This window comes from Hemicordylus capensis, chromosome 4 (assembly GCF_027244095.1).
Source record: "Hemicordylus capensis ecotype Gifberg chromosome 4, rHemCap1.1.pri, whole genome shotgun sequence".
In the NCBI taxonomy this organism is placed as follows: domain Eukaryota; kingdom Metazoa; phylum Chordata; class Lepidosauria; order Squamata; family Cordylidae; genus Hemicordylus; species Hemicordylus capensis.
The window spans coordinates 320,407,693-320,435,434 of record NC_069660.1 but is presented as its reverse complement, the minus strand read 5'-3'; the positions used below and the strand labels follow the sequence as shown (position 1 = coordinate 320,435,434).

Here is a 27,742-nt window from a genome sequence, read left to right as displayed (position 1 = left end):
CTGGCGGCGCCGCGGCGCCTCCGCCTCCCCCCACCCCCCTCCGCACTGCCGCGGCCGCCGCCATATTGTCACCCCCAGCGGACCGGGGAGAGGCCAGCCCCCTCCCTCGCTCTCCCCCCCCTCCCGCAAGGAGCGGACCCGGGAGGGAACTGCCTGCTCGTCCCTGTCGTCGCCGCCGCTCGAGCGGCCCGGCCAGGTAAAGGCCCGCCGTGGGGGGGGGGGAGGGGGACACGGTAAATGGGCCTGGGCCTGCCCCCCCAACACCAGGCCGGTGTATAGCGGGGGGCGGGGGGAGAGCCTCCTCCCTGGGGAGCGAATCGGGAGGGGGGCCTCTCATCAATAGGGACTCTGTGGGGATGGACCGTTCCCGACACGGACTAGGGTCTGGGTGAGGGGAGCCTTTCTGTGGGGAGGGGCTTTTCCGGCCTCCCCCAGCCCCCTGCCAGGTAATGCCCCCCATGAGTGAAACTGCACCCCCTGACTCCCCTCCAGTTGCCCCCCCCGCTCCTCTGAGCAGGCCGGCTTGCCCCCCCCCGCCTGTTCTGACAGGTGGGAGAGCCCACCCCCTGCTGCGGGCCATTGGGGTCTCTGCTCCCAGGACACCTTGGGGGCCCTCCCCCCACCCCATGGACCCTGGCGGTGGGGCTGTGCCCAGGACCTCTTGATGGCTCTGCAGGCCCGCCTTCAGCAGACTCCGAGACCCCCAAGGCAGGCGTCCTGCCCTAAAATAACCCCCAGGTTGGTTAAAGATGCATCGAGGTTGTACCTGCCGACTGCTTTCCTGGAAGGCCACGGCGCGTTTTTTTAAAGCCTCCTCCCTTGTGTCTGGGGCGGCAGAGGTGGTGACCTAGGCAGAAGCCAGCCTTGGCTGAGACCAGGACCCTTAATGCTCTCGCCCCTTAATGCTCCTGTCTTTAGTGGCTTCCTTTCTGTGGGTTGTGCGGTGATGAAACTGCCTCACACTGAACTGGACCGCTGGGCCGTCTGTCCAGCACTCCCCACTCCCGCTGGCGGTGCAGCCTGGGCAACGCTCTTTCCCAAGTGGAGAGGCCAAGGATTGAGCAGCCGAACTGAGCCTGGACCCTTCCTTGACAAACTCTTGGTTGTGTCTGGCAGGCCCTGGCAAGTTGTCTTTGGCTCTAGGAGCCCCACAACAGACTCCTTGATGGACATTGGGGTGGGGGTGGGGAGAGGGCAAAGGGGTTTCTGAGAAACAGGGCTGCCTGGGGCAAATGGTGATTTTCTTCACTCTGCCTCTGCCTATGGTAGTCTAGGCGCTACAGTTAAATTTTTAGGTGTTGTGGCTGCCTATAGCAATAGCACTTACATTTATATACCGCTCTATAGCCGGAGCTCTCTAAGCGGTTTACAATGATTTAGCATATTGCCCCCCAACATTCTGGGTACTCATTTTACCGACCTCGGAAGGATGGAAGGCTGAGTCAACCTTGAGCCCCTGGTCAGGATCGATCTTGCAACCTTCTGGTTACAGGGCGGCAGTTTTACCACTGCGCCACCAGGGGCTCTGCCTAGTACCTGGGATTTTCCAGGCCCTGCGGTATGGCCAGCTAAGCAAGCCTGGTCAGCCTCGGGGCTGGGGCAGACTGGGAGGGGCTTGAGAGGATGCCCCCTGTAGTGTCTTTGGGCTCACTCTCCTGGGCCAGTATTGGCCTTTGTGCCCCCCAGGAGTCCTAAGGAGTTCTGTGTTGTAAGGTGTGGTACAGGCTACAAATGGACTAAAATTGGGCTACAAATTCTAGTCTGGTTCTGTTTCTTTTTTAACTAAAGTCAATGAGATCCCCCCTTTCAGTGCACAAAGCCATAGTGCCATCCTTAGGATGTCTGAAGTAAGTCTTAACTAATATATTGTTTATTTAACTTTTGTAAACTGCTTTGGGATGTCTTATGAAAGGCTGTATAAAAATGTTATCATCTAAATGAATGAATGAATGAATAAAATTTGTAGACCATCCCAAACTTGCGTCTCTCTGGGCAGTTTAAAACAACATAAAACAAATTAAGACAAAAATGAAAACCTTAAAACAATTTAAAACCACCATCAAGTTAAAAAGCTTGGGTGAAAAAAAAATTAAGTCTTTAAGGACTTTAAAAAAGTGGTCAGAGATGGAGAGGCTCTCATTTCAGCAGGCAGCAACAGAGAAGGCCCGTCCTCCTGTGCTCCTGAATATGCCCTCTTCCTTGAGAATGCCAGCGAGAACTGGCTTGCTGGAATTCATTGCAGGAATCGGTCCCAGCAAGCAGCCTGTGCTAGGCCAGCTAGGCCAATAACCAGCTGCTGGTTCACTCTGCATTCTCTTTTCTGTTCACCCCTTGTCTGGAACAAGAAGCTCAATAAAATGCCCTTTTTCTTTTTGCTCTGTGAATCACTTCAGGGACATTTTTGTTGAAGAGCAGCTTATAAAACCACCTGCTCACTGGGCTAAGAGACATCTTTTAAAGTGGTGGTTCTCTTATACAGTATTTAGCAAGGGGAGAGCAGTTCTCCTTATCCAGCCCCACCACAACATCCCTCCAGTGGCTGTTGTTGGTGTCTTGAATTGTGCTTTAAACAAATAAATTGTGAAACCTTTTGAGATAAGGAATCATTTTCTTATTTTTACTCCTTCTGCTCTGTAAACAGCTTGATGACATGCATTGGAGGTTATCTGGGGGGACTGGCAATATAGCATCCAGTTTTGAACGTTTTTCTCCCCCACCCCCCAAATCTGCACACCCATATGGTTTTATGTAGAAGTGGGTTTGCATACTGCTGCTCTGCAGGCACTTCAGAAATGCCTTTGGATGACTGGATTAGTCTGTGAGATCTTGTGTGTACATTGTTTTGATTTCTTCCTTTTTCGCTCTCTGCAAACATGTTTGCTTTTCAGCTTTTTAATTACTGTCTCTCTTCGTCAGCTGCTGCAAGAGTTTTGTACTGAGTGTATAGAACTTAAAGTGTAAAAATCGATAGGGGAGGGAGAGATGAGGATGACCTATGGCGCCTTTGCTCTTCTTCTTTCAGGGACTGGGCGATGCTGTGACCAGACGCCTGCCTCTTGGCCTTTTCTCCTCCTGTGACGGATGGAGGCTGCCTGACAACGTGGGAGCGCCTTGCCTTGTCTTGCCTTCCTGAGCTCTGCCTGGCCGGTCCCTGCTACCCTCCTCCCTGCCTGGAATGCTGTATGTGCCTTCCTCTGCCTCTTGCGGGACAGCTCCGGGTTACTTTTGGGCTACAAATTAACCAAGGCTCAAGGTAGTAATCTTTGGTACTGAGCAACGTGAGCTCTGGGTTGGTGATCTGGATTGTTGGCCTTTTCCTCAGAGAGGGCTCTTGAGAGCGCCTGGGAGCTGAGGGAACCCAGATGTGAACAGAGTTCGTCCTCCGCTTGCGCACCCTTTAATCCAACCCTTCATGCATGTTCTGAGTTTGAACTTCCTGGAGCATCTCACTGGCCCCTGTCAAAGACAGATTGCCGAGGGCTGCTTTCCAGATCATGGGTACACGTGGAGTGTGTGGTCATCATGTGGCTGCCTGCATCTGTGCCGCTGTCTATAAAGGTGGTCCAAGAGTGGCTACCTCTTGTCAGCGCTTGTACCTCAAGACATGTAGGCATCCAGCCACCTCAGATGCAGGGAGGGGCCACTTGGGGACGTGTGCATGCCACCATCCATCATGGGAGGCACGGTTAGAGCTTGTGTGTGTGTGTGTCGGGTTGACATACATATGGGTGACACTAGTGCAAGTGCTTGCCTTGGCTTCTGGTTTCATTCTTCAGTGCCCGGAATCCTGGCATTGGTGCTTGTGTTCAGCCCCATCTGGCAGTGCTAGTTTGGGTCAGCAAATTCACATGCTAGGCATGTTATGTGAATGGGGGTGTTCTATTTGCATAACCTCTCTTGTTGTATTTTGACGATATACAGAATCTGATATAGCTTGGCCAGGGATCATTGCTGTTGTGTGAGGAGGCTGGGTGGGCGGGCTGGTTCCAGACAGTAAGGGAGACAGAGTGGAAGCTATGGGGAGACATTCAAAGCGCAGAAGTGCCCCTCTCTCCATCCCATTGTCCCTGGAAGGATTGCCCCAAACTCCCTTTTGTTCATGCTTTCAGTAGAGAGGGTGTGTGTGTGTGTTTGTGTTTTCCCCTGCAACAACAAGGTGTATTCAGCTTCGGTAATGACAGAAGATGAGTAACCAGATGTCAATTTGATCTTGACAGCAGTCGAATCTTTGTAAATGTCTGGATGTGTTCTTGTGTTTGGGGTTGGTTTCTTTATTTTTCCTTTTTTACCAATACATTGCTGTGTCATTCTGGAAGCCAGTATAGTTTCGTGGGAGCAAGACTGTGGTGGTGTTGCAATGGATCACTTTCTTCTCCCCACAGCATGAATGTCTTTTGATCTGGGGGGCAGCAGCAGCAGTGAGGCTGGGCATGCCAGTGTATTCTTGGTGGGGCTCTCTCTCATTCTCTTGGACTATGGTTGTGAATAAGAATGTGCCAGACCCTGCCGGAAGCAGTGGCAGGGCCTGAGTAGGCGAAGCTTTGGTTGCTGTGGCCCAGGAAGGAGCGTGGGGAGGGCCGTGCTGGGTCTGGCTCTCCACATGGCCTGGCCACAAACCCGAGTGGTGCTGGTGGGTGTTTCATGGGCAGAGCTTGAGGCGGTGCTGAAAGCTTTCACCGAGAGTTAAGTTACATTTGGTCAAGTAAAATCAATCCTCTCTCTAGTTCTGCTCGATGACTGAAAAAGGAACACAACCAGATATGCTCTGTGGTCCTGCATGGTCTCAAAATGCACTGGAGTCTGCAGTGCAGATAGCGACCAAGCTCTGCTTTTGCCCAGGTGAGCGTGGAGCTGCTTGCCAGCTTGGGATGGCGATTCACATTCAGCTCTGCACACCTAGCGGTGCCCTGTGGCCGTCTGCTTGTGTGATGTGTGTCAGTTTTAGCAGTTAAATATTTAACCTGGGACTCCAGGCAGGGCCTCTGTGGCTGGAGAGGGGGATCCCTTTGACCGGCAAGTCACCCAGGGCTGCTGCTTCCCAGTGAAAGGAAACCTCCGTCCTGGCAATCTCAACCGGATCAGTGTTGTGCTCATTTGCCAGGCAGCAGAGGGCAGCCGGAGATAGTGGCCAGGCTCCGTTTCCCTGCAGTGCTTTGAGGGTTCCCTGTTGTGCCCAGAGTGGGGTGGGTCTGTAGAGAGCCTCGTCCCTGGCATGGGAGTCAAGTATGTTCCTGGAGCAGTCAAATATCCTCTTCCTGCCCACTAGTGGATGGCCAGGGCAGTCCTTTGGCTGAGGAATCCGTGGATTCCTCCAGAGTTGAGAGGGCCAAGGTTAGGTTCTGAAAAGGGAGCAAGGCAGAAGGAGGCAGCTCCCTGGCAGAGCCCTTGCTCGGCATCTAGAAGGTCCCAGTCTGAACCCCAGGCAGCATCGCAAGGTGGGGCTGGGAATAATGTCCACTACTGCTACTACAATGAGTATTTAGAGACCGCTCTTCAACCACAGTTACATAGAATAATACACAAATAAGATAAGATGGTCCCATCCCCAAAGGGCTCACAATCTAAAAAAAGAAACATAGGGCAGATACCAGTGGCAGCCACTGGAGGGATACTGTGCTGGGGCTGGATAGGGCCAGTTGCTCTCCTCCTGCTAAATGTAAGAGAATCACCACTCTAAAAGGCGTCTCTTTGCTCACTTAGCAGGGGTCCAGAGCTGCTGTCAGTCATTGTCAACATCAGGTAGTGCTGGGCAGACTGATTCTGTAGAAAGCAGCTTCATCTGTTGCTGAGAAATCTCAACAGGAATCCTGGTCGCACCAGAGATAGCAAAGAAGAAGCCTTCAGGTTCAGACCAGGGCGGGTCCATCTAGCCCCTTCTCCTGTTTCTGATGGTGCCTAGCCCAGGAGGGCTCACCCTTGAGTCCCCAGATGTTGTTGGACTACAACTCCCATCATCCCCAGCCACAATCTTTTAAAGTGGTGATTCTTTTATATATATATATATATGGCAGGAGGAGAGCAACTGGCCCTATCCAACCCCAGCACAGTGTCCCTCCAGTGGCTGTTGCTGGTATCTGCCTTACGTTTCTTTTTAGATTGTGAGCCCTATGGGGACAGGGGACCATCTTATTTCGGTATTATTTATTTTTCTATCTAAACCACTTTGAGAGCTTGGGTTGAAGAGTGGCGCATCAACAGCCACGGTCTTTGTAGTGCAGCCACAGCTGAGGAGCCAGGACTGAGGACCCTTGCCCTAAGTCCACCCAGGCCGCCTTGGGGGGAGACGTGGTTTTCCTCTGGTGAGTCCTGCTTCTGCCGCTCCTCAGCGTCATTGGGCAGCCCCAAGTGCTGGTGTGGGGGGTGGCCGGGCACGTCCAGGCCTCCCTGGGTGGGGCGCCCCTCCTCAGCCCCCGCCGCGGTCTGCAGGTCTGAGGAGGGGATCTGGAGACGGCGGCGAGAGGCAGTCCTGTTCCCCGGCTGCTTGCGTCGGACCGGGCCGTGTGCGAGTGCCTGGGCTCGGGGAACTGGGCTGGCTGCCGGTCTGCTTCTGGGCTCAGGGCCGGGCTCCGTCCTTCCAGAGCTCTGCTTGGCTGCGGCCTGCATCTCTCTCTCTCTCTCTCGGTTGGGCTGCATCCGGGTGATCCGCGCGAAGCGCCTTGCCCACTCCGAGCAGGCGAGGTGCATGCTGGGTGGTGGTGGTCCGATTCTGCACCGTGCCAGCCGCTGGGACTGCTGTACGTGCGAAGGGCGGCCTTGGGGCTGCTGCCAAACGGCCCCCAGCCGCGGGTGCAGGCGCTGGCGTCAGGCCCCTCCCGCTGGGAATGAGGAGCGGTCCCCCTCCTTCCAGAGCAGCCGGGCCGCCTCCCTTCCCCAGCCTGCTTTGGATCTTCCTGGCAGTTCTGCCTTTGGCCTCGCTTCTGTATGCTCCTGGGCGCCTCTGGCCCCCAAGGAGGCAGCCGCACCTATAGGAGGGGGCTGCTGGGGTACGGCTTCCCCAAGGGCTCTGGCACCGAGCAGTCGCTGTTATTCGGATCAAGACACTCCAGAGGCAGGCGAGGAAGAGCCCCCCGTCCCCGCCCCCCCGTTAGCCAAGTCCCCCATGGAATGGACCCGCCAGCCTCCCTTCTCTTTGCAGCCCAGCCAGGCCGGAGCTGGGGGCCTGCTCCTTGCTGCTGCCGTGGGGCCTGCAGACTCTCTGGTTCACCTCCGGCCTTGCTCTGGGGCTGGTCCTGCTCCTCCCCTGAGATCGAAGGACTGGATCCGGGCAGCAAGCAGGGATCTGTTCCCCCCGCTGCCCTCTCGGCGTGGGCGAGGGGGGGTTGTGCTCCGCCAGGCAGCAGCCTCTCCTGGGAACTGGGGGGCTTAGAGACCTGCAAGCCGTCCCCACCCCCCCTTCAAGGACACTCTTGCGCGGGGCTCTCGGGATTGGGTCCCCAGAGGTGGTTGGGCTGCCACTCCCATCCTGGCCTTCAGCCCCTGTGGCTGGGGATGATGGGAATTGTAGTGCAAGAGCCCGGATGTGATGCAGCGTGTCTGCTCTGCCCAGGTGCATCCTGGCTCTTCCTAGCACCCACGAGTGGAGGGGTTGGGGAAGGGCAGGGGCCCCGGGCTCCCACCCGCTGGCGGAAGCAGACCCCACGCGGGATCCGGGAGATCTCTGGGCTCAGCTCTCCCCTTGTCCTCTGAATCTGGGAGCAGGTGTGGGTGGCTCCAGTTCTGGGGGGCTCTGCAGTGCTAGGGAGGGCGGCCTGTCCAACCTTCTTCCCCCCCACCCCCCCACCCACCCCCGGTAGCATTTTCTTGCTCTGAGGAATCCCCTCCAGCAGCTGTTATTCCAGTGGGGGTGGGGTGAGGGAGGGAGGGGGGCAGGCCTGAGGGCGCTTCCTGCATCTTTCTCCTGCAGGGCTCCTTGCAGCTTGGTGGGGAAAACCATCTAGCCCCACGGAATGGGGTGGGCGGGGGGCAGGGAGGGGCTAAGCCCCCCCCTCCCCTGCTGCTGAGCTGATCCCGCTGGGCAGCCTTAAAGGTAACACCACAGAAAAGACCAGGAGAGCCACGCCCCACGCCCTCCCGTCACGGGTGGTGGTGTGCTTTTGGGCCCGGAGGGGATATTCACCCTGGCCCTGCCTGGGCTGCATCCCCTCAAGAGGGCTTCGGCAGGCGGGGGCTGGGCTGGGGCCTGCCAGCTTCCTGTGCATGGAAGTGCCTGTGTGTGGAGCCGTCAGCTGGGGGCTCCCCCCCCCGGCTGCTGGGGGGCGTGCAGGATTCCTGCCCAGGGAGGCCCCTGCCTGCCTGAGAGGGCTGCAGAGAGCAGGGCTGTGCTGGGACTGCCGCTGAGCCTCTCGAGAAGCCCCCCCCCCCCCCCCGGGAGGGCTGGGCAAGCAGGGAGGCTGGCTGGCTATTGCCAGCTGTGGTCTCTCCTCCTCCCCTCAGCAAGGAAGCTCTCTGGACCTGCCGCCTCTCCGCTTCGCACTTTTGGGAGCTTCCCCTTGCAGACTCGGGATGCCTCTGCCTGGCTGCCCCTCCAGCGTCCTCCCTGGACTGGGTTGCTGGGGCCAAGAAGAGTCTGGCCTTCGTCCAGAGAGGCGGTTGCCTGGAAAGCTGCCGCGGTTGCCGGTGGAGAGCTGTGCCACTGGCTGGGATGCAGGAGCCCCCAGGAAGGCCAGGGTGCAGAGACGGGAGAGGAGGCGAGGGGGGGAAAGGGGGCGAGCCCTGTGGCAGCCCCCCGGCAGGCCGGCTCTTTCCCGGAGCGAGGAAGGCAGGCGCGTGGCTTGCTCTCTGCTCGGGTGCAGGGGGGGGGATCAGGGTGACCTTTCGAGTAGTCTGTGCCAAGCCAGTGTGTGAGGCTGGCCTGAGACCTGCAGGAGGAGGGGGGCACTGGGGGTCCTGCTTGGCCTCAGGCTTGGCGGGTGGTCCTGGGGCCTTGTTGGCTCACTCGGACCACCACACATCCCTTGGGAGCAGGAAGGCAGCGGTGAGCTGCTGCTGCTGCTGCTGCTGCTGCTGCTGCTGCTGCTGCTGCTGCTGGGAGTGAAAGGTCTACTCTTGTAGGAGATGCTGGTCCATATGCCAAGGCGCTGAAGACTTTCCGGTGTGCAGGGAATACAGAATAGGCAGGATTTAAAAAATATATCTGTTATTTTCAAGAGAGAAAACCCAGGAGTCCTTTTGCATGCATGAAATATGTCACGCCCGGACCGTGAGATTTGGGGGGCCTCCACCTTCCAGCTGCCATTCACAAGCTGCTTCTCTGCCTTCATGGATAGGAGTCTGCGTCGTTTGCTCAGTTATCATATCTGTTGTCTTGGCTTTGTACTTAAAAATGTTTAATTTAAAAAAGCTTTATTAAAAAGAGTGGGTCTTGTGTTAGCAAGCATAACCTGTCCACCACCAAGATAGGAAGTGGGGCATCTGGAAGTGACTCCATCTTCCCGGGGTTTCTGGGGGCCTCATTCAAAATGCAGGAGGAGAGCTGGTCTCGTGGTCGCAAGCATGAAGCAACCCCTTTGCTAAGCAGGGTCTACCCTGGTTTGCATATGAATGGGAGTCTACATGTGTGAGCACTGGAAGATATTCCCCCCTGCTAGGGGATGGGGCCGTAGCTCAGTGGAAAAGCACCTGCCTGCTTGCGTGCAGAAGGTGCCAAGTTTTCCCTCCCTGGCAGCATCTCCAAGACAGGGCTGAGAGAGACTCCTGCCTGCAGCCTTGGAGAAGCCGCTGCTGGCCTGTGAAGACAATACTGAGCTAGATGGACCGAGGGTCTGACTTGGTAGAAGGCAGCTTCCTATGTTCCTATAAGCGGGTGGGGAATACTTTGGAAACTACAGAGTCCTGGTTGCTGATTGAAAAAGGTTATATGAACTGAACAGCAGCTTAGAGATGGGTGTTTGAAATGGTGTGTTGTGCAGAGCTGGGCAGGCTTCAGACCTGTGTGATCTGCTTGTTTTTTTAAAATCAGAACCCCCCCCCACCCAAATCTAGCAGCTGGAGAGAGGGGGCACCAAGTCAGTTACCTCCTCTGCATCCCACAAGTCAGGAGTTCTCAAACTTCTTCCCCAGAGGTTGGTGGACTACAACTCCCATCATCCCTTGCGCCATTGTGGTGGGGGCAAGTCTGAGAAACCATAAAGTGGGATTAACCAGCCTATGAAAAAGAACACCTGAGTTATTCCAGACCAGGGATTCTAAGACAAAACGCTCAAATGGTTCAGCCGTGCTGCGGGGAACCCTGGTCAGAGGCAACCTGTTGATGCTCCAGGGAAGCCACAGGCAAGCCTAGAGGGCCCATCCAAGGGCATGCTGGGGCCCAGCTGGCCTTTGCTACCCTGTTTCCCCAGAAGTAAGACCTAGCAGTCATTTCTGATGTACCGCTAATTGCCCTAGTGCGGTAGTTGGCTGGTGGCGGTCAGGCTGCTGTTGACCTGGGTCCACTTCTCCCCTTGCTAGCTGGAAACTTCCGCTCTTCTGACATGGAAGCAGCATCCGGCCCTGCTGGCAGGAGGGCTCGGGAGGGTGTGGGGGCTGGCTTCTGCGGCATCGGGCCACTGCCTCCGTTGATGCAGGGTGGCCTCCTCTGACTGGCGGCTCTTCCTCTTGGAAGCTGCAAGCAGGAGACCTTTCCCCCTGCCCGCTCCTTGTGGCTGTGGGTGCTGCAGATTGAAGCTGGCCCAGCCATGGCCGCCCTTCACCCCCCGGCTCGCTCTTCGGAGTGTTTCAGCCCATCCTGCCCGCCTGCCCTCCCATCGACACGGGTGCTCCACTTGCCGCTGCCTGTTCCTCAGTGCTGAGGCAGGCGCTCTGCGGAGAAGCAGCGTTCAGCCTAGGGGGGCTTCCTTCCCGGCTGCCCTGCCTGGAGCCCATCGGCAGGCATCCCCTCTTCTGCTGCCCCTGAGGCGGAGGCGGCTGGCCGGCCTGCAGCTTCAGAAACGGGAGATGGGTTTCCGCTGCTGCTGGCTTACTTGGTGTGTGTGTGGGGGGGGGTTGGGTTGGTGCTGCCCGGAGCTCAGGGGACTGTGTGCCTCTCTGCAGGCATGGCAGGGCTGCCCTGGCAGCAGGGAGCAGCCTCAGCAGCAGCGGCAGCAGCACAGGCTGCCTTCCGCCTGCCCAGCCGGGATGCCTCAGAGGGAGAGAGGCTGGCAGAGGGGGAGCTCCCACCACAGGAAGGGGCCCGCGCTCCTGCCTGCCTGCTCACTCTCCGGAGCAGCAGCTGCGCAGCCGCCCCAGGCGCCTCTCTTCCGTCCTCTGCTCTGTGTTCCAGGGCTGGCTGGCTGTTTGCTCAGCCTGCGCTCAGAGGAAGCCGGGGCGTGTGGAAGGCTCAGAGAGCCCAAGTGGAGGTGGCTGGAGGGCAGGGTTCCCTCTAACAGGGATTCCCAGTGGTTGTTGACGACAACTTCCAGAATCCCCAGCTGCAGTGGCTTTGGCTTGGGGATTGTGGGAGTTGTGGCAGCGGGGAGGTGACTTGCCTAGCAAGCATGAGGCTGCTGGTTCGAATCCCCGCTGGTATGTTTCCCAGTCTATGGGAGACACCTCTTATCGGGCAGCAGCAGCGATAGAGGAAGATGCTGAAAGGCATCATCATCTCACACTGCGCGGGAGGAGGCAATGGTCAACCCCTCCTGTTTTCTACCAGAGACAACCACAGGGCTCTGTGGGCGCCAGGAGTCGGCACTGACTCGATGGCACACTTTACTTTACTTTAGTTGACAACATCTGGGAATCGCTGTTAGAGGGAACCCTGGCAGAGGGGCCTTCCGTGGGACTTGTGTTGCCTGTGACATCCAGCCCTCGGCCACCTCTCCCACGCAGCTCTTGCCAGGAATATCAGCCTGCAGGCGGTCAGCAGGAAGAAGATGGACCTGGGCAGAGCTCCATAGATGGCACCTTTCATGCCGAGCACCAGACTTTGGGCAGGCTTCCTTGGCTTGGGTTGCCGGGAGGGCTCTTCTGCCCCACCCGCTTTAGGGTTCTGTTGGAGACTGTCTGTGCTTGCTCCCATCCCCGCCGTCTTGTGCTCTTGTGTTTTCCAGAGCCATTGAGGTGCTGAGCATCCCGCTGGGACAGGATGTCGGGCCCGGTGCCAAGTCGAGCGAGGGTTTACGCAGACGTGAACACCCAGAGACCCCGCGAGTACTGGGACTACGAGTCACACGTCGTGGAATGGGGGTACGGTCACTGGGGCGGGAGGGAGGGCGGTCCTGCCGTTGCAGGAGATTGGGAGAGGTGCCCCACCCTCCAAGGGCTGCCTCCTTATGGAAGCCGAGCCAGCCGCCATGCCAGGTTTCTCCTTGGGGCCTGGAGTCAGTGGGCCAGCCCCGATGCTGCTCACCCAGTCCCAGGCCATGCAGTGCAGAGCCCGGGGGGCTGCCGCTGCCGCCACCACCAGCACTGTTGCGAGAGCAGCATGGCTGCTCAATTGGGTAGGCCTCTTGGGGTGCCTTAGTGGTGGCTTTTCAGGGACCCAGATCACATCATCTGCCATGAGATTGCTTTCTTCCTTGCACGTGTACGTATGTACACACGTACACACACACACACACACAGAGAACTATTCTGGTGGGTGCAGGGGGCACGAGCTTCTTTTCCTGTCTTAAGCGGGGGGAGCATTGAGGGTAGAAAGGTGAGCAGTTCTAGGATGATCTGCTGATCAGTCTCAGGATTATTTGGGTGAAATGAAGAAGCCAGGAAGCAAACTTGGGTGGAGTCAGGATGCAGTTGGTGCCCTGAGCAGGCGGACGGTCCAAACAAAGGCACTCCTTGGGTTCTTTGGGCTTCTGGGTGCCCCAGTCTGTGTGGGTGGGCTTGGGCAGAGAGCAGCATTGCAACCCAATCCCGAGTATGAGGGAGAGAGAAGCCCTCTTAAAACAGGCAGGCACAGAGCAGCCTCCTGTCTGGTCCCCACCAGTGGCAAGTGAATGGCCTCCTGGAGACTAGGCAAGCAAAGTCTTGCCAGAGTTTGGGGCAGGGCTGCTCCACTTAATTAATTAATTAATTTGAACACCGCCGCAAACTTTCGTCTTTGAATGGTTTACAGTAGCATAAAACCAGTTAAAAACATATACAAAAACTTAAAAACAATGTAGCAATTTAAAAATAAACCAGAGATTAAACCCCCAAATTTGTTATTCCTATGGGCACTGGGGCCCTCCAGCTGACTTTGGAGAAGGGCTCCCCGCGTCCCTGGCCTGTGGTCAGGGGAGATGGGGGTTTGTAGGCCCACCTCTGCAGCTGAGCAGCCTGGTGTGGGACCTTCCCCTTCCAGGCCCCTTGCATGGGCCACACGTGAGCCTGGAAAGGGTCAGTGGGCGGAGGGCTCGTACCCTTTTGCCGGGTCTGCTGGGCCTGGTGGCTGTGGGGACACCTGGAGCTGCTTCCGGCCGCCCTCAGGAGCATCTACTGCCACTGGCAGCTACGAACTCTCCCAGGCCTTGGGCAGAGAAGGAGCCTTCCCAGCCCAGCTCCTCCCCGAGATGCCAGGCCTGGGCCTGGGCACCATCTGCCTGCCCAGCAGGGGCTCTGCCCCGGTCCATGGCCCCTCCCCTGTTGGCCCAGTTGAATACCTCAGGGGTGTTCCCAGCTGCGTGGGGAGAAGGCTCCCTTGGGTCGGACGGGAGACTCGGTCCAGATTCTTTTCCTGCAGCCACCTGGGGCTCAGGCTTCCTGGGTGCCCTTTCCGAAGCAGCTCCTCTGGATCCGGGCTGGGTTTCCAGTGGGCCACCCAGTGCCTGCTCATTGCTGGGACCCTTCCAGGGGCTCTGGCCTGGGTTGGCCCCTTGGTCTGACCCAGCAAAGCCTCCCTGAAGGATGCAGAGGCGGGAGCTCTTGCCGTGGCAGGCTGGGTCTGGAGGATGCCCCGTTGCTTTCTGCTCCGACATCCTTTTGTCAGCTGTGAGGATTCTTCTAAAGTCCCGCCTCCTGGAGGTCTTTCCCCTCGTTTCCCCCCTTGCCAGTGCTGGGGGCGGGGGCGGGTGGGGAATAAGCAGCAAGGGAGACATCTTTGTGGCTTGATCGAGGCGACACTGTTAGGACCGCAGGTGACAGAGAGGCTTGCCTCAGCCCAAGGGGAAGAACCAGCCGGCTGTGGGGCATGCCGGCTCGAGAGAGGGAAGGAGGCCACGGGGTTGGCAGGTGCGAGGGGAGCAGCAGGGGGAGAGAGACAGCTGGGGTGGGGAGGGCGTTGGTGGCAGCGCCCCGGACAGGAAGCAGAGGCCGCGGCAGAATCCTGCCCCTTTCCACGTGCATCTCGTGCTGAAGGCCCCACACAAGAGGGCCTGGGCGAGATGAGCGCAGGCCACGGACCAGAGGTCTGTCGGGGAAAGCACGTCTTTTGGGCTCAGAGCGAGTGGGCTGCCCTGTCCAAGGCAGGCAAAGGGGCTGGAGTGCTGGGCAGCCTGTGCCCCCCCTGCTGGGGAGTGGAGGTCTCCAGCCTGGTCCCTCCGCTGCCTCCTGCAGGCAGCCCTGCGCCTTCCATCAGTGGAGCTGTAGCCTTGCCGAGGAGGGAGGGGGGCGGGCCCTTTCCAGACCCAGCCTGAGGGCTTGTTTGTTGGTTCTGTTTTTATCGTGCCTGATGTGTACAAAATTTAAAATATTTAAAAGACGAAACAGATTAAAATACACGACACAATAAAAACAACATAAAACAGTTATTAAAACAAATGGTTAAAATTATTAAGAATTAATTCTAATTGAAAGCCCGTGGAAACAGGAGAATCTTGAAGCTCTTCCTGAGAACAAACTGATTTCAGCAGGGAGTGTGTTCCAAAGCCCTGGGGGGGCAGCCACGGAGGCAGCCCAGTCTTGCCTGTTGTTCTGGGCTCTGTCTGCTGCTCCATCCCAGCGCCCCTCTGCTGTCCAGGCAGTCACCCGAGGGGACCTGTCTCGTGGGCCTTCTCATTGTTTCTCATCTCTGCGCGGAATGAGTTTTGTTCTGGGCGGCGGTAGTATCAAGGCAGTGTGTGAGCACCATGTGCATTCTGAGTGGGGCCTTCTGGATTCAACCTGAGCGGGATCTAAAATGAACTGAGCAGACATCCCAAAACTTGTGAGCGCGCACACATGCCCACGCCTGAGTGGGAAGTCTAAGCCCTCAGGGGTTCAGTCACATTGCCCCTTCAGTTTGGCTTAGAAAGGCTTGCTGGTCACCTCACTGTGTCTTTTGGATCAGGGCTTTCCAGCCTTGGCTCCCCAGATGTTGTGGGACTACAATTCCCATCATCCCCAGCCATCATGGCCAAGGGGCTTGCAGACTGACCAGGTTTTCAAGCTAATTCATTCTGGTCAGTGTGGTCTAATGGGTAGGGATGTGCATGGGCCCGGTTCAGAGTCCCTTTATGGGTTGGGTTCCTCAAGTTCCTCCAGTTCGATGGCAGGGGGTGTCCCAACTTTAAGAGCGGGGGAGGGTGCACTTACCCCTCCCGCTGCTCGCCCCCCCGCCAGCATCCATTTTAGTCAAATCCCATTGGGGCGGCAGTGTACCTCCCTGCCGCCCCATTGCCCGGATATGACTGGAAGTAACTGCACCAGTGTGCGCAGGTGCATCGGATACTTCTGGTCATCTCCAGACAACGGGGGTAATGGGGCGGCAGGAAGGTGTGCTTGACTGAAATGGACACCAGCGGTAAGCGCCCCCTCCCCCGCTCTTAAAGCAGCACCCCTGCTGTCTTCGAGCCTCCCCCGCACAGCATCCCTACTAACGGGTAGAGTATTGGACTCTCGACTCCCCCGGTGGTTTTGGGCTAGTCCCTCCCTCTGGGCCTAGCCTACCTTGCAGGGCTGTTTTGGGGACAAAGGGGTAGGGGTACACCAACCTAAACTCCTTGGAGAAAGGGTAAGGATAAAAATGGGGGAAAGAATTGATTGGCTATTTTGCAGAATATAAGGGTTTTGGGGAAAACATTGGACATTATTGGAAGAATACTGAAGGTGGTGGGGCTTGTTGGCTAGCATTGCACCTAGAATTCTCTCCTCTGCTGCCTCCTGAAGCCGGTTTTGTTTTCTTTTTTGGCTGCTTTTCCTTCTCCCACCTGTTCCTTCTTCTCCATCAGCAACCAAGATGACTACCAGCTTGTGCGGAAACTCGGCCGTGGCAAATACAGCGAGGTCTTTGAAGCCATCAATATCACCAACAACGAGAAAGTCGTGGTGAAAATCCTCAAGGTGGGAGACATGTCTCTGGCTTCCTGTCTGCTGCTCTTCGCACCTTCCTGGGGAGGGTGCTGCCTTCAGCCAGAGGGATGTGTGTGGTGGGGGTGGATTCCCCTTCAGCCCTGAGCTCCTGCAATGGCTTCTGGCGGGCTGCTCTGTTTTCAGCCCTCCCTCTGCACCTGGGGGATGATCATTCTGGCCCACCTTGCAGGGCTGCTGTAGAAACGGCTGCAATCTTATTTATTTATCTCTCATATTTATCTACTGCCCGAGATGTGTCTCTCTAGCTGGTGGCTGTGACGTGCTTTGAACACTGGAAGCACGTGGTGCAGGTGCTGGTGGCGCTGATGAGCATGGGAGTCCTTGACGCCTGGCCCCTTTCTTTAAGCACTGTCTGGAATTTTCAGCAGCACCCGCAAATGGGTCCTCCTGCATTCAGTGGGTTTAAAAACAAAAACAACAACTGGCCAATAAGAATGAGAGCAACCAGGACCGGTCCAGCCCTAGCTCAGGAGGCTGCTGGCCTTCGGCATGGCTGGATCTGAAGCCGGGTTCCTGCCTCCCAAAGGTGGGCTTTTCTGTGCTGCTGCAGCTTCCCCTTGGGCATGCGTCCCCCATAGAGGTCCACCTTCCCCCACCGTCCTCCTCCCTTTGAGAGACCGTTGTGCTGCAGGGTGTCTTTGTGGAAGGAAGATGAGCGATAGGGAGCTGACTGCTGCTTGTGGTGTCTGTTAGCGTTAACTGGTCATAGTCTGGATAGTTTGCTGTTTTGCAGCTTTATGGGATTGGCATAGATTTTGCAGGCTTCCCTGTGCAATTTTGGGTGGAAGGTGTGACTGACACACACACACACACACACACACATGGATATTCCCCAAATGCATGGGAGCTTGTTTCCAGCCAGGTTGTCTGCCTGCAGTAGTGCTGTTCCATGGTTGGCTTGCACTTGGCACAGCCCTCTCCTTCCATAGAGACCGACCAAGGCAGCCCCCGGGTGGGACATACATCAGTGGAGGTCTGTGAGTTGAAGGCATGTCCGCTGGAGATGTGCATGCAAGGGAAGCCCCCCCCATTGGCCATCCACTTGCATTTGATAGGCCTCTGCTGGCAAGAGGGTTGGCTTCCTACTGTAGCTAAGAATGCTTGGTTGGGGCTTGGTCTGATATCTCGGCTGAGGACCCAGAGCTAAGGCTCTTGCTCCACCTGCAGAGGCTGGCAGGGAAGTGGTCTGGCGAACGCGAGGCCAAGGATCCAGGGAGGCGACACAGCCAGGCAGTTCTCAGCTGCGGTTTGCTTGCTCTGCCTCTGGAAGCCCAAACGATGCCTTGGCTGTGGTGAAGGCCAGCATGGGGTGGGGAGGTGGGTGGCTGAGCCCAGGCCTGGCGCCTCCTGCCATGGGGAAGCAGCAGGCCCTGTCCGTGGTGGATCTTCTCCGCAGCCACTGCTGCTCCCCTGCAGCAAGCCTGCAAGCCAGCCAGGGTGTGTGTGTGTGTGTGCGCGTGCATGCACACACGTGCGGTTTAAGCAGCTGGGTCGCAAAGGGCAAGCAGTTTGGGGTGACTGGTTCTCTCTTTCTCAGCCAGTAAAAAAGAAGAAAATCAAGCGTGAGATCAAGATCCTGGAAAATCTCCGAGGTGGACCCAATATTATCAGCCTTCTAGACATAGTCAAAGACCCTGTGGTGAGGAATGTGGTTCTCAAAGGGTGTGTGTGTGTGGCGGGGGGTGGGTGGTTTCATTGGAAGAGGGGCCAGGCCAGGGACGACAGCGCTCCTGGCTTCAGTGTGCAGATTCCCGGGAAGCTGCCTGCCTGAGCCAAGCCCTCCTTCCAGGCCCAGGAGGAGAGCAGCGGGAACTCTGAGCTCGGAGCACCCCAAGCAGGCCAGTGGTTGAGCCTTAGGGTGGGTGTGGGGAGTCCCCCCCCCCGTTCTAGTTGGCTGTGGCCTGGGGCGGGGGAGAAGCCTTCCTCCTAGGCGGAACGCCCTGGAACAGCTGGCTCTGCTTGCCCCTTCCGCGAACTCCCGTGTTGCCCACCAGTGTGTGTGAAATGGACCAAGCAAGAGTGCAGCCCTTTTGGGAGTTGGAAAGGCCGAGCTGGTCTGTGCTGGTGGTCCGGCCTGTAGAGAGGGCCTTGCTGGGTCAGGCCAAGGCCAGCCGCCTCTGCAACCACCAGCTGGGCTCGGCTGGGTCTCTGCCTGCCTCCCACCACCCCTCCCTTTGCTCCTCACGGGCCCCAGTGATGACGTGGCACTAGCGCAGGGGATGGAGCGGGGGGCAGCTTTCCATGTCTCTCTGGCCTCCCCAGTGCCAGCTGCCAGCTGTCATGGAGGCGGAGACTAAACCCCGGCCTCTCCTTCCTCCTTTCCCCGCTCCCGCTCTCCTGCTCCCCTGGTGTTGCCCGGCAGTCTCGGACGCCCGCCCTGGTCTTTGAGCATGTCAACAACACCGACTTCAAGGTGAGTGGACTCCTGCTTAGGGCCCCCAGCACTGCTGCCTGTCCCCCCCCCCCGCCCAGCACCCCGACTTGCCCGGCAGTCCGTGGTGGCTGCCACTCCTGGTCCAGTGGGCTTCAGGGCCACTTGGCCATGTCCTGGAGGGCGGGGAGTGCTGTGTCCAGTGGCTCTCCTGCCGTGGGTCCCCTTCCTTCTCGGCACCCCCTCTGGCTTCTCACAGTTGCCCATGGCAGAGAGCTCCGTGATGCACTGGAGCTGTGTGTGGGGAGAGGGCCTCCGAGAATGCCGCCCAGCTGCAGCCGAACTGCCTGCCTGCCTGCCCTTCCCTGGAGAGTTCTCCTCCTCCTCCTCCTCCTCCTCCTCCTCCTCCCCACTGTAAGGCTCGGAGCCGGCCACTCCTTGAGTCTTGGGCGATTCTTCTTTGTCTAGGCCACCCCACAGCAGGGGGCAGACCAGCCTTGTCTCTGGGTCCTGGCTTGTCTTCGGCCTGTCAGTCCGGGGGGAGAGGCCTTCCCACCATGCCAGAGCCTCAGAGGGACAGCAGAATTGTCTCTGCTTTGGGGCAGCGGGGAGCTCTCCTCCCAGCCGAGCGGACGGCTCTGGGGCACGCAGCCAGTGCAACAGATGAGGAGCCACGAGGAGAAGGAGCAGCAGCGTGGCCGGCCCGAGTCCCAGGCAGGCGGGGGTTGTGCCCAAGAGCCCGAGTCAGCTGTGAGGCTGCTGCTGCTGGGGCTCCTGCAAAGAGAGCGCAGGGACTCAAGCCTGCCTGGAGAGGGATGGCCTGACCTGGAAGCCACCCCGCTGCGTAGGCTGGTGGGGGTGATTCGGGGTCAAAGAGGCAGGGCCCCTCTGCACATCCCTTGGAAGGACTCTGCTGCTGTTCAGTGGCCCCTCTGATTTTTCCCATCTGGGCACAGAAAGGGTTTTGTTCTGGGTGGCAGCATCAAGGCCGTGTGTGCGCACCTGCCCTCCGCATGAGGCCTGCTTGATTCAGCCTGAGCGGGATCTACCATTAGCTGAGTGGACATGAAAGGACAACAGCTTGTGAGCGTGCACGCATGGGCGCCCCTTCAAGGGAACGCTGCCGCCGCCGCCGCTCTGTCTGTTCCAGGGCAGAGCCCTGCCCTTCCTAAGAGGGTGAACTGAGCCCTGGCGCAGCCTTGCTAACCAGACCTTTCTGCCCTTCTTCCCACCCCCGGCAGCAACTGTATCAGACGCTCTCGGACTTTGACATCCGATTCTACATGTATGAAATCCTGAAGGTGAGGAATGGAGCCCGGGGGAGAAGCAGGTGGCGGGTTGGGGGGGCTTCTCTGCGTGTTGGCTGGCCCCACAGTCTGGCTGCCTGGGGAGAGGAGGAGTCTTGAGGAGTCGCCATCCTCCTCCTCCTCCTGGCCCTGCCTCCCAGGAGTCCACGGTGGGCTTTGGGAGGGGCCATGTGCCTTGGGGTTCCATGGAGTCCTGTCCTGCAGCAGCCTTTGCCTGCCGCCAAATGAGGGCCCACCTCTCGCTGGAAGAGCCCGCAGGGTCTTGCATGCAGAAGGCCCCAGGTTTAGTGCCTGGCATCTCCAGCGAACCAGCAGCAGCAGCAGCAGCAGAGCTGGGAAAGACCTCACTCTGCCCGAGGCCCTGGGGAGCAGCTGCCAGGCTGAACAGACTGTGCCGGGCTCGGGGGATAAGGCAGCAGCCCAACCGGAACTGTGCCGGGTTTTCGGGCATTGGCCTGCAACCGTCTCTGAGGCCTCTGAGGCTTCTCCCATGTCAGGCCAAACAGCCTGGCCCTCTCTGAACTGACCCAGGGTGCTCCGGAGGGTGGCATCCCTGGCTCAGCCCCTGCCTGGGTTTCCCCTCTGCCGCCTCTTGTGCATCTTCCTGGTGTCTCTTAGCCTCTGAGGCGAGGCGCGGAGGTGCTCCTGCCTTCCCTCTGTTGGGGCTGCATGTTTCTGCCCCCACAGGCCCTGGATTACTGCCACAGCATGGGGGTCATGCATCGGGACGTCAAGCCCCACAACGTGATGATCGACCACGAGCACAGGAAGGTAAGGCCGTTCTTGGGCGTGGCCACACCTTCTTTGCCCCCCATGCTGCGTCCACTCCTCGCTGGAACATGGCCTCCGTGAAATCGAGAGGCCTGTCCTGCATCAGTTACTCGGCTGAAACATGGCATGCAGGAGCTGCTGTTGGGCAGTCCTTGAGTGCAGGCAGAGAGTGCGCAGGGAAGGGGTGTCTGCAAGAGTTCAGAGAGATCCCTCCCCCCGTCCAGTTGAGCGGCAATTCTTCCTGCATCTGGCGAAGGTTATGCTAACTGAGTCCCTCGTCTTTTAGGAAAAATGTTTTGTGAAAAAGTACTTCCTACTTCATAGAGCTCTATCATGTCTCCCTGCAGTTGTCTTTTTTTCTAAACTAAATAGGCCTAGGTGTTGTAGCCTTGCCTCATAAGAAAGGTGCTCTAGGCCCCTGACCATCTGGGTTGCCCTCTTCTGCATCTTTCCCAGTTCTACAATGTCCTGCTTTTAGGGATGGTGACCAGAATTGTACGCAGTACTCCAAGTGTGGCCGCACCATAGTTTTGTATAAGGGCATTATCATAGTAGCAGTTTTATTTTCAATCCTGTACCTAAAGGATCCCTATCATGGAATTGGCATTTTTCACAGCTGCTGTGCATTAAGTCAACACTTTCAACAAGCCGTACACCACGAACCCAAGATCCCTCTCCTGCTTAGTCACTCAGATCCCATCAGTGTATATGTGAAGTTGGTGTTTTTCGTCCCAATATGCATCACTTTACACTTGCCAACATTGAACTGCATCTGCCATTTTGTCGCCCACTCCCCCAGTTTGGAGAGATCCTTTTGGAGCTCTTTTTGGATCCTTTTCGCCTGATAGCTAAAAGCAACTCCTTAAAAGTAGCCTGATGTTTCCAGCGATGCTCTACACCCTGGGACCAAACTCAGCCCAAAATAATACTCAAGCAGGAGGTGAGGATCTCCATAAGAGGGGTTGGACTATATGTTGGTCCCGGGTGCGAGGAATACCTGGCTGCATCCAGTTGGTGATCTTGTGCCTGGAGTTTGAGGGGCTCATCGTCAAGCTGCTCATTATGCTTGTGAGATGTTTGCAACTCTCTGTCCCTGACAGAAGCACTGAGAATGTGAGGGTCCTTCCTGATGAGCCACAGCCCTGCAAGTTGGTACATACCTGTGTGTGTATGTATGTATTTAGAATATTTTGTATGCCAACTTTCAGTAACAGCAATAACAATATCCTCAGACCATTTTACATTGGAGGGGAAAAAAAAGATAATTTTCTGTTCTCAAAGCAGTTGTAGTCTACAAAGCAGCACAAAAAGGCACCAGCCACAGCCCCCGGAGAAATTCTGTCACGGGGCTGTGCTCAGGGCTGAGAGGTGACTACTGCATCCCCCTTGCTACATATAAGGAAGAAGCCACCGCTTTAAAAGGTGCTCTCTGCCAAGTAAGCAGGAATTGTCCAAATAAGAACACAACAGCCCTGCTGGATCAGGCCCAAGGCAGCCCATCTAGTCCAGCATCCTGTCTCACACAGTGGCCCACCAGGTGCCTCGGGGAGCCCACAGGCAGGAGGTCTGGGCTTGCCCTCTCTCCTGCTGCTGTGGCTCCCCTGCCACTGGGCTTGAGAGGCATCCTGCCTCTGAGGCTGGAGGTGGCCCACAGGCACCAGACTAGTAGCCATCGATAGACCTGTCCTCCATGCCTTTGTCTAAGCCCCTTTTAAAGCCATCCAAGCTGGTGGCCATCACCACATCCCATGGCAAAGAATTCCATAGATTAATTATGTGCGGTGTAGAGATGGCCTGAGAAAACAACAAAGAGCTGACAGGATTGGTGTTCTTGTTTGTTATTCCCAGCATATTTTGCTTTGAAGACTCTTTCTCAGGAAAGCTTCTATAAAAACAAAGGATTTTGCAAATCAAAATGTGTTGGGAATATTAAGAATGCCAGTCCTGCCTTGTCAACGGCGTCTTCTTTAAATAGTCCCCACGCTTCTGCAGTTACCCCTGTCTGTCTGTGTGTGCGCGTGCACACTGCCCCCGAATACCCTGATTCCCAGGACTTCCAGCGTTGGGATTTGGCTAAGGAGTGGGCCCCAATGCACGGAGTCCTAGAAAGCAGTTGCACCTGACTGTCCCGACTGAGGTTGTGAAATGGGCTGTCTTGCAGAGTCTGGTGCTCCAGCAGGGTAAGCTTTGTGAGCTAGACTGTTGTAGTAGCCACTGATGTTGGGTTTTGTGGTGAGCAGCAGGAAGGGCTGCCAGTGGTGGCCAGGAGCAGCAGTCTGTGCACTGTGGCTGCAAGGTGAGATGTGCCACACCGATACTCCGTTTAGCAGGATCTAATCAGCATCTCCGCACTCTGGATTTCTAAACTCCTTGCTGCTGTTATTAGTCAAGAGCGGGGGCAGAACTGCAAAGCAAGAAGCAAAGGAGGAAAGGCACAAGGGGCAGGCGAAGACTGAATAGAAAGGAAGGGCTTGCTCAGTCGGCCCAGCGGCGCATTCCAAGCACCAGCCTCTCCTCAGGGTTTAGGTGCCAGAAGGCTCCGCAGCCTCCGGCAAGGCGGTGGAGATCTCCTTCCGGTGACGGACGCTTGTGCGCCTTGGCGCCTTTTGTTCAGCTGCTGGGACTGCTTAAAGCACGCCAGATGCCAGGCAGTCTGAAGGCAGAACCAGAGGGGGAAACATTGCTCTCGCCAGGAGGAGAGCCACGGAGCGGATGGGTCTGCTGCGCTCTTGGCAGGGCTCCCTCTCTTCCGCCTCTGGGCCTGCTTCTCTAGGCAGGTCTTGCAAGGTCTGTGCTGTGCTGCCTGTGAGCCAGCCAGCTGATCATGGGTGGGAGAGGGGGCTGTGCAGCTGCTGGGGCTGGTGGCAGGGCATGAGACGAGAGGCACCCCCTTTGAAGTCGGCTGGGTTGTGTGTGTGTGCCAGGCTAGCACTGTCCATGCCCCTAGGGGTGCTGGGATGGTGCTCCTCTCCCACCCTCCCACCCCGGAAAGGAACTGACCTCCACTTGGCATCCTGCCCAGCAGGTCCCCCATGGCAGCTCTGGCTTTGCTCCCAGGGGAGCGTGGGAAGCCCCTCCCCACCCCCTTCAGAGACTTTGTGAGTCAGGCTGTTGGGCCTCCCCACTGCTTCCTGCAGCAAGCACAAGACAGATCAAAACAAATAAATAACATTTATTTAAGGGCCCCACTTTTACTCTTCTGCTGGTCCATCCTCTGGCCTCAGCAGTCACTTCCTCCCCCAGCCAGGTTGCTGCCCATGCATCCAAGCAGCCATGGGGCTTCCCTGAAGAGGAAGGGGGCAAGGGGTCCCTCTTGCTCTGGTGCTGCTCAGGGGTGCGCTTTCTCTCTCTCTCTCTCCCTCCTCCTCTTTCTGCCGGCAGCTGCGCCTGATTGACTGGGGGCTGGCGGAGTTCTACCACCCCGGGCAGGAGTACAACGTGCGGGTGGCCTCGCGGTACTTCAAGGGGCCAGAGCTGCTGGTGGACTACCAGGTATGTGTGGGTCTGGGGGGTGGGGGGCTGAGCACGCGGCCCTCCCCATTAGGGATGTGCGGACCAGTTCGAATTCAAAGCAGTGTGGTTCGAAGGTTCGAATTTGAACCGAACCAACCATCAGGTTCAAGCTGCAGGTTCGAATTCGAACCGAACCACGAGGTGGTTCGGTTAGAACCGGTTTGAACCGGTTCAGACATCCAAAAATTGGTAGCATGGTAGCTGACACCCAGGGGTACCTGTCACCCAAACCCCAAAGCAATCGGACACTCGTACAATTTTTTATGAATTTTTGAAAATTATATTTATTTTTTCCTCATAGGGTATAATGGGACTCGAACCAGCCCATTATACCTTATTGTGGAGCACCCATGGTTGCCAACAACCACCCAAACCCTGAAGCAATCGGGCAGTCCTACGATTTTCTATGAACATTTGAAACATTTTCAATTATTTTTCTCAGAGTATAATGGGATCAGAACCAGCCCATATCCCCTATTTTGGAGCACCTAGGGGCACAAAAGCGGGGTGGGTGGTAGACAGACAGGGGTGCCTACCACCCACAAAACCCCAAGGCAATTGGACACTCCTCTGATTACTGGTGAATTTTTAAAGTATTTTTGGATTCCTCATAGGGAATAATTAGGATTGCAGCAAATGTATAGCTTCACTTCGGGGGGAAAGGGGTGTTGTAGAAAGGCGTGTGGTGGGTAGTAGTTCCTAGGGTGGGCAAGGAAACTATCAGAATTGTTTGAAAGGAATTGGGCAAAGGGCTGATTTTTAAGTGATTTTTGAAGTTTATGCGTCTTTAAGGTTTTTCTCCATAAAGAAGCATGGAGGTGTCAGCAAATGTATAGCTTCACGTCGGGGGCAACGCGGTGGCCTAGAGCAGCGTGTGGTGGGTGGTAGTGCCCAAGGGGGGCCAGGAAGCTATCAGAGTTATTTGAAAGGAATTGGGCAAAGGGCTGATTTTTAAGTGATTTTTGAAGTTTATGCGTCTTTAAGGTTTTTCTCCATAAAGAAGCATGGAGGTGTCAGCAAATGTATAGCTTCACGTCGGGGGCAACGCGGTGGCCTAGAGCAGCGTGTGGTGGGTGGTAGTGCCCAAGGGGGGCCAGGAAGCTATCAGAGTTATTTGAAAGGAATTGGGCAAAGGGCTGATTTTTAAGTGATTTTTGAAGTTTATGCGTCTTTAAGGTTTTTCTCCATAAAGAAGCATGGAGGTGTCAGCAAATGTATAGCTTCACATCGGGGGCAACGCGGTGGCCTAGAGCAGCGTGTGGTGGGTGGTAGTGCCCAAGGGGGGCCAGGAAGCTATCAGAGTTATTTGAAAGGAATTGGGCAAAGGGCTGGTTTTTAAGTGATTTTTGAAGTTGATGTGTCTTTAAGGTTAGCAGCTGAGAGTGGATTCATGGTTTGTCATTGAAAATCTTATATACTACCTTGCCTGCCTACTTGGGCAGAGCTCTGCTCTCTGTCTGGGTTGCTCTTGCTCTGGTGGAGAAGGGGTGGTGGTGGTGGCGGCATCTGCCTGCCTCACCCTTGACCCGCCCCCCTTCCCCGCGCAATCCTTTTGCAGATGTATGACTACAGCCTGGACATGTGGAGCTTGGGCTGCATGCTGGCCAGCATGATCTTCCGCAAGGAGCCCTTCTTCCATGGCCACGACAACTACGACCAGGTGAGGCACCCAGGGGCAAATGGCCTGCTCGTCCCCCAGCCAGCCTTTGCTTTTCCGCAGGGCGAGGGAGTAGCATGGTCAGCTTGGGCTGTTTGGGGCGGGGAACACGTGTCCAGCCTGCCCCCACACCATTCTGAAGCCGCTCGTCTCCCCTCCCCGGGTGGGGGTGAGGGGCAGGCAGAACCCTCCCTGTGCTTTGACTGGCTCTGCCCCTCCCCAGCTGGTGCGGATCGCCAAGGTGCTGGGCACAGAAGACCTCTACGACTACATCGACAAGTACAACATTGAACTGGACCCCCGCTTCAACGACATCCTGGGCAGGTCAGTGTCGGGCTGCTGGTGGTGGCCTGACCATGGCTGCTGGCCTCAAGGAGCCCTGTCCTCTGCAGTCTGGTGCCAGGGGGTGGGGGGTGGCGGAAGGGGGGACCCAGGAGTTCCGGGCTGCTGACCACTCTCGTTCTCTCCGGAGCAGACATTCCCGCAAGCGGTGGGAGCGTTTTGTGCACAGCGAGAACCAGCACCTGGTCAGCACGGAGGCGCTGGACTTCCTGGACAAGCTGCTCCGCTACGACCACCAGACGCGGCTCACGGCCCGCGAGGCCATGGAGCACCCCTACTTCTGTACGTGGGTCCTCCCCGGCGTGGCCCCCTCCCTTGTCCTGGGGGCAGCAGCCCCTGGCTCCAGAGCACCTTCGCTGTCACAGCCACAGCCGTGGGCTCCGTGCTGGGATCTCCCCCCTTTCTCTGGCCTCCTTGGAGCACATGCTCGGTCCCTGCCAATGCGTGGGCCGAGGAGAGAGAGAGGCTTCTCAGCTCTGTGTGGGCAGGGGCACCATCCTCTGGGGCCCTGCGCCCCGCTGCTGCTGCTTCCACTGCCACCTTGGTCCAGGCTCTTCTGTGCCCCGTCTCCGTGGCCCACCCTGGTCCCTGCTGCCCCCTCTGCCTCTCCCTCGTGCTCTCCTGTTGCTTCTCTCTGTGGAGGCCAGGGGCCCTGCTCTGCTCCCTGATGCCGGCCTGGCCTCCCCTCAGCCTCCCCCTCGCACCTAGGCCATGCTGTGGCTCTCCTCCGGGTGGGATCCCCTCCCTGGGGCAGGCGGGGGAACTGGGTAGACCTGCCATCACCCGCCCTTCCCTCGCCCTTCCTCGCAGATCCTATAGTGAAAGATCCAGCCAGGATGGGTTCCACCCCTGGGCTTGCTTCCGCAAACACGCCTGTCAGCTCCTCCAGCATGTTGGCAGGTAAGTCTCTGGACCTTGCAGGGTGGTGATGGGGATAGGGGTCCTAGTAAGGCCCTGGCCTGGAGGAGCAGCTGTTTTATGCTCTGCCTGGGCCCTCCTTGCCCTCTTGTGGGGCAGAGGGACTCGAGGCAAGCCTGCTATGGCCTGGCCTCCCCTGGGCTGCAGCTGACTCTCCTCCACCTCCTCCTCCTCCTCTCCCCTACACAGGGATCGCCTCCATGTCTGCCTCGCAGCCCATGGGCAGCCTGGCTGCCTCGCCTGTCATCTCCTCCCCCAACGCCCTGGGGTCACCGGTCCCTGCCGCCGCCGGAGCACAGCCTTGACCTCAGCCACAGCACCTCCTGGTTTCGAGCACCGCCAAGGCCGCTGGCCCGCCCCTGCCCGCCTGCCCCCGCAAGGCCCTGCTGCCCATCCACAGCAGGCGGGAGAGGGACGGGGGGAGCGGGGAGGCCTCTCTGGAATCTCTCTCTTTTTTGGTTTTGTTTCTGTTGAGTATGTCAAAGAGCCAAGCCTCGGCTGCTGCTCCTCTCCGGGCAGCAAGGAGCGTGGACTCTGGCTACGGACGGAGGCGTCTCTGTGGTCTGTGTCAAGTTACGTGAGCGGCATTCTTCCCATCAGGGGCCTGGTTAGTGATGCAACTACAGTGTAGGCACCTAAACAGAGAATAAAATTTATTTTCTATGTCCCTAAGAAAAGGGC

The 27,742-nt window shown here is 57.3% G+C and overlaps 1 protein-coding gene across 2 annotated transcripts; it reads left to right on the top strand.

The window, feature by feature from the left end:
• The first annotated feature begins 21 nt into the window (after positions 1-21).
• On the top strand, positions 22-27,742 carry LOC128323891 (casein kinase II subunit alpha-like). Of its 2 annotated transcripts, none has more exons than XM_053247795.1 (14): positions 22-196; positions 3,023-3,180; positions 12,027-12,162; positions 16,041-16,152; positions 17,720-17,821; positions 18,545-18,595; positions 19,795-19,854; positions 20,548-20,631; positions 24,013-24,123; positions 25,703-25,804; positions 26,025-26,125; positions 26,277-26,425; positions 26,954-27,043; positions 27,251-27,742. In XM_053247795.1, the coding sequence occupies exons 3-14, from the start codon at positions 12,062-12,064 to the stop codon at positions 27,364-27,366; spliced, it is 1,179 nt and encodes a 392-aa protein (XP_053103770.1). In that variant the 5' UTR covers positions 22-196; positions 3,023-3,180; positions 12,027-12,061; the 3' UTR covers positions 27,367-27,742. The 2 variants fall into 2 exon arrangements, with proteins under 2 accessions (XP_053103770.1, XP_053103769.1); XM_053247794.1 differs by having other exon boundaries at positions 3,023-3,253.